The sequence below is a fragment of the Macrotis lagotis genome, chromosome 1, assembly GCF_037893015.1.
Source record: "Macrotis lagotis isolate mMagLag1 chromosome 1, bilby.v1.9.chrom.fasta, whole genome shotgun sequence".
NCBI lineage: Eukaryota > Metazoa > Chordata > Mammalia > Peramelemorphia > Peramelidae > Macrotis > Macrotis lagotis.
Window position 1 is genome coordinate 904,762,611 of NC_133658.1, and position 9,964 is coordinate 904,772,574.

Here is a 9,964-nt window from a genome sequence, read left to right on the forward strand (position 1 = left end):
GCTGCCCCCAGGGTGCTTTGGCAGCTGCTCCCTCCAGCCTCAGCCTTTGCCATTGAGGCAGAGAAGGAGCAACAGGTAAGCGCCTCTTCCTGCCCTCTTCCCTTTCATCTGCCTTCTGTCTGTCCCTGCATCTCTGAGTCCCAACCACCCATCATCTGTCCCTCCATCCCTGTTCCTCGGTCCTTCTATTCTCACCCCTTCATTTCCTCCTCAGATCTCCATCTCCTTGTCTTTCCTTCCCTTTGTTTCTTCATTTAGTTGTTCCCCATTATTGTTCTCAATCTCTCTAGTCCCCAACCTTCTGTCTCTCTGTCCTTCTCTCTCAGGAGTGGAAGCCTAAGATTTGTGTGAGCTGGGGGCTGGGAGCCTGGATGTCTGGACCCTTATTTTCCCTTAGTGTTGGCTAATGACTCAGTGACTTGGAGCTGGGGGTTGAGGAAGAATGGGGGGCCTCCTGGTGAGGAGAAGAGGGGGCAGCTGGTGCTTAGCTCTTAATTAGCCCCCCTCCCCAGGCCCCCCCTCCTCTCCCACCAGGACCTTATTTCCTTTTGCTCTAAAGCTGGTGCTAATTGGCATGGGGAGTTCCCCCCCTCCTTTCCACCTTTCTCCCCACCTTGGCCCTGACACTCAACCAGTCATCCCCATCTTCCTCAGCTCCAGGGGAATGCTAGGAAATCGACAACCAGGGTGAGGGGCAACTGCTACAGAGACCACCCCCCACCTGCTCTCCCCTCCATGTTCTCAGTCCTACTCCCTTCCTCCCTCTGAACCTGTTCTTGTTCACCATTTTCTCTCTTCATCACTAACCGTTCCCTTCCCATATCCTCAGTCGTCCTAGTCCTTCTGTCCCTTTAGCCCTCTATTCCTCATTCCTATTTCCCCATCCCTCTACTCCCTTGCCTTCATCTTTTCTTCCATCCCTTCCCTTCTCTTTCACTCCTTTGTCCCTTCATCTCTCTACATTTCTCTGGTTTGTGCCATTTCCCTTCCTCTGTCCTCTCATTGAGTCCCATTTTCCTCCATCCTTTTGTTCTTTATCCCTATCATTGGACTCCCTGTCCCTCCATCCTTCTGGCCCCATCCCTGATTTCTTCCCATCTTGCACCTCCATTCTCTATCTCTCTATCCTTCCCCCCCCATGTTTATTTTCTTACATAGTGATCCCTCATCCTTTGGTTTTTCCATTCCTGTTTCCTCTATCCCTATCCTGCCCCCATCCCTCATTGTTATCTTCCAACTCTATTCCTCTCATTTTCTGTCCCTTGTTCCTCATTCCTGATACCCCATCCTTAGGTCCTCCATCCTTTCCTTCCAACCCTCTGCCCACCCATGCTTGTTTTCTCTCATCCTCCTCCTTGCTTCTATTCCTGTTACCCAACTCAGTTTCTCAACATCTCATTCTTCCTCAACCTCGTCCTATGGCCTTCTGCTTCACAATTCTTGTCTTCCATGCCCCTGCCCCTCAATCTGCTCCTGTCCCTCCCACTTCTCTCAATTATCCCTCATTACTCCAATCCTGATCCTTCATCCCAGCATCTCACCAAACTGTCCTTCCAAGTCTATTTTCTCTTATCCATCCTCTTTGCCTTTGTCCCTCTGTTACCACCTCAACTTCTCTACATTTCATTTTCCTTCAGCTCTGTCTCTTGACCCTCTGTTCCACAATTCTTCCATGCTTCTGCCCCTCAATCTGCTCCTGTTCCTCCCACTTCCCTCAATCATCCCTTGGTTCTCTATTGCTGACTCTTCATTCCATCTGTCCTTTTATGTAGTCTTTAATCCATAACCACATACCCTTTTCTATTCCTTATTGCTGACCCTTTACTCCTATGTCTTATTCCTATATTTCCTCATGACTATTTTCTTTCATCTTTGTCTCTTTTCTCTCTGTTTAGTCCTTCATTCCAATTTCCCTCCATTCCCCTGACCTCCTCCTTCCAATTCATCCCTGTTCTCTATTCCCTATCCCTTTGTCTTTTTCCCTCTGGGCATCTGTAGGAGCTTTAACCCCTTCCTCACAACAATGTCCAACAACATGGCCAAGATTGCTGAGGCTCGCAAGACGGTGGAGCAGCTGAAGTTGGAGGTCAACATAGAACGCATGAAGGTATGCACCATTTGGGAATTGGGAGGTGGGAATGGAGACTAGGGAAATAGAGAACATGGGGAGCCACTCCTCAGGCTAGGGACTTTTGTTTGTCCAGTGGAATCAGAGTAAAGAAGAGAAGGAACAACACCTGGTGTTCAGAGTAGTAAATATATATTCCTGAATTTGAAGTCAGGAGAATGGGTTACCTTAGACACTCCTCTGTGGTAACTCTCAGAGTCTTAGTTTCCAAATCTGGAAATGGGGATGATAATAATATCTGGGCTGTCTTGCAGGGTTGCAGAGAAAAATGTTTTGAAAGCCTTGAAGCATCTTGCAAAGTATCTCAATTTTTATGGGAAAAAAGAAAAAGATGGCATAAAACGAGCTAGATGAAAGTATAACTGAATGGATTTTAATGGCCCAGACAACTTTGAAAGAGGTCTCCAGTGGAGTACCTTAGGGATCTGTAACTGGCTTTGTGATGCTGAATTTTTTTTAATGACTTGGATAAAGGCATAGGTAGCATCTTTTATAAAATTTGGATATAATACAAAGTTGGGAGTGAAAGTTGATCCTGGATGAAAGAGTTAGGATTCTCAAAGATCTTGACAGACAGGAGCATTGGGTTCAGTTTAATAAGATAGGTAGCCAGATCCCAGTGAGCAAAAAGAACAAATCTCTTGAGGGGCTTGAATTTGTTTGAATTCATACTATTTGAAGGTATAATTGTGTAAAATATTATGACTGCTTTGAAAATATGCAGTGTGAATTCAAATAAAGGACCAATTCAGGGGAATCATTATTCATACTAATCAGGACCTAGGTCTAATTCTTTAATGATAAAAATGAAAGTTTTGCACATAGAATCAAGAAATTGGTTTCACTAATCTAAGATGGTTAGATAGTTGTTTGGCTGAAAAAACATTTGGGGAAACTGGTGGATTGTAAATTCAGTATGAATCAACAGTATGATATGAAAGAAAAAGAAGAAGGAAGGAGGAGGAGGAGGAGGAGAAAAGTGAAGAAGAAGAGAAGGAAGAGAAAGAAGAGGAGAAGGAGGAAGAAAAAAGAAGAGGAAACAGAGAAAGAAAGAATAAAGGAAAGAGGAAATAATACGAACATGAAGCACATTAAGAAAAGCATAACTGGGGGTTAAAACACACTCCATGTAGACATATTTATAGAGAGCTGGTTTCAGAACTGTGATCAAAGGGGCATAGATTTAAAACCTGCATGGGACCATATCACTCATTAGATTCAAATTCCTCAATTTTCAAATGATGAAACTGAGTCACAGAGTAGGGAAATGACTTTCCCAGGGTCACATAGCTAGAAAGGGTTTGAAGAAGGATTTGAATTCAGTTCTTCTTTTCTCCAATCTGGTTCCCGTCCTGCCTCTGGGCATATCCTGGCTATGTGACCCAGGTCTAGGTTCATAGCCTCTCAGCCCCCAGGCAACTCTTCAAGGCTCTAAATTGAAGAACAGGCGATGATCTATCTTGGAAAAGAGGTTAGGAGTGAGTAGGGGCATAATTACATTTGAGAACTTTAAGGTAGTAAACAAGAAAACCTAAGGAAAAACTTCTCCATGGGAGGCAGTGGATTCTCCCTAGTTGAAAGTCTTCTGGCAAGGGCTGGATGGCCATTTGTAGGGTGGGTTGTATTGGAGGATACTTTTTATGAGCCTAGATTTAACCACTCATCACTGAAGTTCCTTCCAATTTGGAAATTTTTTAATACAAATATGGGTTCTTTCTAGCGAAGGGACGTTGAGTGGAGTGGAGTGGAGAGTCTGGTTTTTGCTGTGTGACATGGCTGAGACCCTTCCCCTTGTTGAGCCTCAGTTTCCCCACTTGTGAAATGGGCAGTTGGTATGGTCAGCATCGTGCTGTGCACGGGGAGCCTGGAGGGGGGATGCCAGATTTGGCATCAGAGGTCCTGGGTTTGAATTCTGCTCCTTCTCTTGCTCCCTATACTTACTGTTCTGATCTGCAAAATGAAGGGGCTTGACTTGGGGTCCCCCATTCATCTTCAGATCATTGATTCCACAAGCTTAAGAGCCCCTCTCAGATCTCCTCCACCCCTAAATACTGTAATCATGGGACAAAACACCTGTAGGTCGGGTCGAAAGGATCGTAAGGCCGCCGGTGTTGTTGTCACTGTGGCAGTCAGGCTGGGGAGACTCGTGTCCTTCCAGCTCCGCTGCAGTTTGGGGGTCGGCCAGCGGGTGGCGCTGCCGGGAAGGAGGGAGGAGGAGAGTCCCGATTTGACCAAAAGGTGGCGCTATGGGGATCAGGACTGGGCGGGGCCTCGGCGTCCCTGAGAGAGGCGGGGTGAGGGCGCGTTCCCAAGCTCGGCCACGAGGGGTCGCCGCTAGCGCTGCGGTAACAGCCGTGGCCACGTGGGGGTGCTGCGCCCCGGCGACCCCTGCGAGATCCTGGGTGTAGTTCCAGACGCGACCAGGGGGTGTCGCCGGAGAGGGGCCTCTGCGGGCTTGGGTGGGCGGTGGCTGGCGAGGCGCTTAACCCTTTCCCTCCCGCCGCAGGTGTCCAAGGCTGCGGCCGAGCTGCTCGCCTTCTGCGAGGCGCACGTGAAGGAGGACCCGCTGGTGACGCCGGTGCCCGCGGCCGAGAACCCCTTCCGCGAGAAGAGACTCTTCTGCGTCCTGCTCTGAAGCCCCAGAAATGCGTTCAGTGGCTTCTGCGCCTCCTGGCCTTGTGGGGGCACTGAGGCAGGGTGGGGGTGGGGGTCTCTGCATCCCCCGAAATCCCGCGTCTCCCCCTCGGGCGGTGGGAGATGCTGAGACAGGGATCCTTCATCCTCTCCCTGCCCCCTTCCCCTCTTCTCCATCACCCCCCTCCCCTTCTCTTCTCCATCATTCCTCTCCCCTTCTCTTCATCATCTCCCACATCTGACCTCCCTTGTCTACATCATCTCCCGCATCTTATCTCCCTCTCCTTCCTCCCCCTCCCCCTCCCCTCCTCTTCCCCTCTCCTCCACCATCCCCCACCCTTCTCCTCTTCTCCATCCTCTCCCACATCTGGCCTCTTTTGTCTCTATCCACCTGGCCTCCCTCATCTCCATCATCTTCCGAATCTGGCACCCTCTTTGCCATTATCTCTTCCCCTTCTCTTCTCCATCCTCTTCCACACCTGGCCGTCCTGGTCTCCATCATCCTCTCCCACACCTGGCTGCCCTGGTCTCCATCATCCTCTCCCACACCTGGCCGCCCTGGTCTCCATCATCCTCTCCCACACCTGGCCGCCCTGGTCTCCATCATCCTCTCCCACACCTGGCCGCCCTGGTCTCCATCACCCTCTCCCACATCTGACCTCCTTTGTCTTCATCATCCTCTCCCACACCCGACCTCCCTGGTCTCCATCATCCTCTCCCACACCTGGCCGCCCTGGTCTCCATCACCCTCTCCCACACCCGACCTCCCTGGTCTCGATCATCCTCTCCCACACCTGGCTGCCCTGGTCTCCATCATCCTCTCCCACACCTGACCTCCCTGGTCTCCATCACCCTCTCCCACACCTGGCCGCCTTCTCCTCCATCACCCCCCGCATCTGACCGCCCGTAGGCATCCCGGCCCCCCGCCAGTCGGTCTGGACCGCTCCCCGAGGCCAGCTTTGTTTCCTTCGCCCCTCTATTCTTCCCACAGCCATCTCCCATTCTGCCCCAAATCCTCCGGATCCCCCGCCGCATGTGGGCGGGCGGGCGACCTGCTCACGCTGCCCCTTTGAGGGCTCTAATAAACGCCCCTGTCTTGATCCCCATCTGCTCCCCTGTATTGCACCCCCGGGGGGTCCTGGTACGTCCTCCTTTTCGCTGCCAGTGCCCTCGCAGGTGGGGGGAGCGACCAGGACCCAGACATCCCTGTCCCCAATCTTTGTCTCTGGGAGACAGGGCGCCTCCGGGCCAGTGGGCACCTTCCTGGGGTTCTGGGGGGAGCGGGGGAACGGAGGCTCAAGCTGCGCCAACGGGAGGGGCCGGGAGGGAGGGAGCCCACTCTTCTCCGTCTCCACCGCGCTGACGGGGGCCAGGCAGCGGCGGGGGGGGCAGGCCGTTGCTCAGTTATTAACCATTAGATGAGGGTCCCCAGGGCCCGCTCCTTCCTGCCGGGAGGACATCGGAGCTGTAAATACACCGCTGCACCCCCGCCGCCGGCTCCGAGCCCAGGTTGCATCATGTCTGCTGGAGTCCCCGGGGAACGCGACCCAGGCAGGATTCCGGGGGGTTGGGCTGCGGGGGGACGGCTGGGGGATGGGAGGGATCCTTTGGCGGAGAAAGAAATGGGAAGAGCTGCAGGGGCCGAGACCCGGGGAATTCCAGAACGTGGAACCTGGAGTCCATAAAGCCCAGGGTCGTGGACATTTAAGAATCCCATCAGCTCCAAGAAGAGAAGGTGTCCCGTGCTGATTTATGAGGAATGGACGCTGGAGAAAAGGGGCTGGAGATCAGGGACTGGGGGGACGGGGGGACGGGGGAAGTGGCAAGAGCAGAGGCTGGGACTCGGGGAGCCCTGGACTCAAACTTCTGTTCTGAGGTGAGGCTAGGTAGGGAGACTGGGCTAAGAAAGAGCCTTCCAGACGGGGAATCTCAACATCTTCAACATCTTCAACTCTCTCTCTCTCTCTCTCTCTCTCTCTCTCTCTCTCTCTCTCTCTCTCTCTCTCTCTCTCTCTCTGTCTCTCTCTCTCTGTCTCTGTCTCTCTCTCAACAAAGAAACAGAAACAGAGACAGAGAGATGGTCCTTTTGTTCTAACATTTTATAATTCCATACCTGGAGGCTGAAGTACGTTTAAGTGAAGGGGGTGGAGAGAAATGGACAGATTGAGGAATTGACTGGATTTATAAATAAATTGAGGGATTGGCTAAAGAAAGACAGGGGAGTTGGGATTGATGAAAATGGAAAGAAAGAGAATGGGCACTGAAAACAGAGAGAGGAAATGCCTAGGAAGGAGAAAGGTCAGGAAGCTGGGCACCCGGGGAGGAGCTCCTTCCCACAGGAACCCAAGAGGTCAGGGACAGGGTAGTTCCCTGGAGGCCTCAGGAACCTGATGTCCTCTGAGGCCAGGCCCCACTGATCTCATTACTGATTGGGTGAAAGCACAGAACTCCAGCCTGGCTCTTTTCCTCCTGCAATGAGGATTCAAAAATACCAGTGATGAACTCTGGTGAGAATTCCAAACCTTCTGCTACACTCACATTAGATGGCAAAGTTTGCTGGGTATCAAAAATCACCTTCATCACTACAAGTATCATCATTACATCTGTATCATTTTAGACTGTGGGTCAGAACACTTGCATTCTCATTAGTCTTTTCTGACCCATGGGAGCCTGGTCTGAAATCATAGAGGACTGCCCATCTCTAGAAACCATCATCTAATTTGGTGCTAGTTAAAATATGGTTCAGCAGATGGGTGTCCAGCTACAGTTGGGATTTCACTCCCCACCACTCACAGTCTTTTTTTTTTTCCCAAGGCAATAGGGTTAAGTTGGCTTGCCCAAGGCCACACAGCTAGGTAAGTATTAAGTGTTTGAGGTCACATTTGAACTCAGGTCCTCCTGACTCTCTAAGAGCCAGTGATCCATCCATTGCACCACCCAAATCCCTCTCTACTCATAATCTTTGAACTTCTCAGTGATAGCTTGCATTAAAACCAAGAATTCGAGACCCTATAAAGGACAAGTTTCTTCACCTAGAGTTTCATTCTGTTGGCAAATGAGTGACACAGTCCCTCTGTTGGTATAAGACTGTTCCCAATCCATTTAGACATCTATCTGCAAACATATCAAGACAAACTGAGGTCTGCATAGACCAACAACAGTGTATCTGAGGGCAGCATGCTAAGTTATTACAAGCTTGTTCACACTTGTCAATCTAATCATCTCCAACTGGTCTCTGCCAGCTCAACCAAAGTGACCTTTCATATCCACCTCCTTCTGGTTCTCAGTTGTTCAGTCATTTCTGATATCATGATACCATTGGGGTTTTTCTTGGCAGAGATACTGGAGTGGTTTGCCATTTCTTTCTCCATCTCATTTTATAGATGAGGAAACTGAGGCAAACAGGGTTACCCAGGATCATCCAGCTACTAAGTGTCGGAGGCTAGGTTGAACTCAAGAAGATACGTCTTCCTACCTCCTGACCTGGTACTTCATGAAGTGATGGCCCCTCAGGGGTGTAGCAGTAATAGCAGAACAATCTGGAAATTTGTGATGCTAGCCACCAAATCCTAGAGGAGTTCTTCGTTCCCAAAGATCCTTTGGAAGTGGCCATTTGAGCACTTTTATTTTCTCTGTATGATCTCTTCTTGCTGATTTATTCTATGATTCCCATACTAGAAGTTCTGCTGTCTGACATTTGTCACAGTTTCAGACCAATTTTTCCATCTGTCTTTTCTCAGGTTTTCTAGGACAGTCTTGAAGACAATGAAATCATCCAGATACAAGTCATTATATTCACAGAGTTCATGCCTCCAACAACTCCCTACATAAGTCACTGAAAAGTGACAGGTGCCCCTAAGACCCCTTGGGGCAGAGACTCAAACTGAAAAACCACATTCTATTTGTCTTCTTTGGCTATGGAAACCAGATAGGATGCAGCTATCTGTCAGGATCCAGTCTCCATAAATCTAACACTGAGAACCACTGCCTAGCAGATTATCCAGCACTTTAGCATTTGATCTGTTGCCCTAGAACAATTTAGATCTCCTATTCATAGTCCTCTAGTATTTGAACATTTGGTCTTCTTTTATACAGCTAGGGCTGCTGCCATCAGTAATGCATATCCATTGGGGCCTCTAAAATGGCTGACCAGTAGCTGTTAGATTGTGGGCTTCTTGAAATTTCCTTTATTGATTTTGTGTGGTGTGTGTGTGTGTGTGTGTGTGTGTGTGTGTGTGTGTGTGTGTGTGTGTTCTCAGGACATAGGAATACAATGTTTGGACTATGAATTGACAGGTTTTCAGATATTATCTATAGGGACTGAAACAAAGAGGGTTGGAGTCTTAGCCCAGCTGCTGCCACGGCTGCAACCCAAAGACCACCCCATCTATTCACCATTCCAGGAGCAGAATATTCAGTTGTGGTTAAAAGTGAACTTGGTCAAACTGGCCAAGCAAGCTAGGAGACATGATAACATGGCAACGAGTAGAAAATCTAACTGGGTAAGGAGCCAAATTATCCAATGAGGAGAGGAATCTTCTCTCTATTGCTTATTTTATTTTAATTTTATTTTTTTAGTTTTTTGCAAGGCAATAGGGTTAAGTGGCTTGCCCAAGGCCACACAGCTAGGTAATTATTAAGTGTCTGATTTGAACTCAGATCCTCCTGACTCCAGGGCCAGTGCTCTATTCACTGCACCACCTAACTGCCCCTTTGTCCTTCATTCTTTTTTTTTTTTTGTTCTTGTGTTTAGGGTTTTTTTCCAAGGCAAATGGGGTTCAGTGGCTTGCCCAAGGCCACCCAGCTAGGTAATTATGAAGTGTCTGAGGCTGGATTTGAACTCAGGTCCTCCTGACCCCAGGGCTGGTGCTCTATCCACTGCGCCACCTAGCCGCCCCTCTCTATTGCTTATTAAATATGTCATAGTACAAGGAAAATGTGACATATGTAAGTTTAGAGTAGAGCTCATATTGGGCTGATAGCCACAGCAGGACACACTATCATTTGTCTCAAAAATAGTGATATCATTTTGGCCTTCTTCAATAAGGAAGGACCAGAACCAGCTAAATATGTCATAGGGATGCAAAGGTTATCTTGGAGGTCATTTGAAGTATGGATTTCTGAATAAAATCAGCACACGGGCTGGAAAATAAAGAGAGAAAATTGATATCAAGCTAAGAGACATCTGCAATGATGTAATGT

The 9,964-nt window shown here is 49.1% G+C and overlaps 1 protein-coding gene across 1 annotated transcript; it reads left to right on the plus strand.

Annotated features, from left to right (window-relative positions):
• Positions 1-4,763, plus strand: GNG8 (G protein subunit gamma 8). The gene is made up of 3 exons (XM_074192641.1): positions 1-75; positions 1,999-2,107; positions 4,635-4,763. The coding sequence occupies exons 2-3, from the start codon at positions 2,024-2,026 to the stop codon at positions 4,761-4,763; spliced, it is 213 nt and encodes a 70-aa protein (XP_074048742.1). The 5' UTR covers positions 1-75; positions 1,999-2,023.
• The last annotated feature ends 5,201 nt before the right edge of the window (positions 4,764-9,964 follow it).

Excerpts from the sequence above, each read along its gene's own strand:
- GNG8 (XM_074192641.1), top strand. The coding sequence starts at position 2,024 with ATGTCCAACAACATGGCCAAGATTGCTGAGGCTCGCAAGACGGTGGAG. Across the intron at positions 2,108-4,634 it reads TCAACATAGAACGCATGAAG|GTGTCCAAGGCTGCGGCCGA; the intron begins GTATGCACCATT and ends CTCCCGCCGCAG.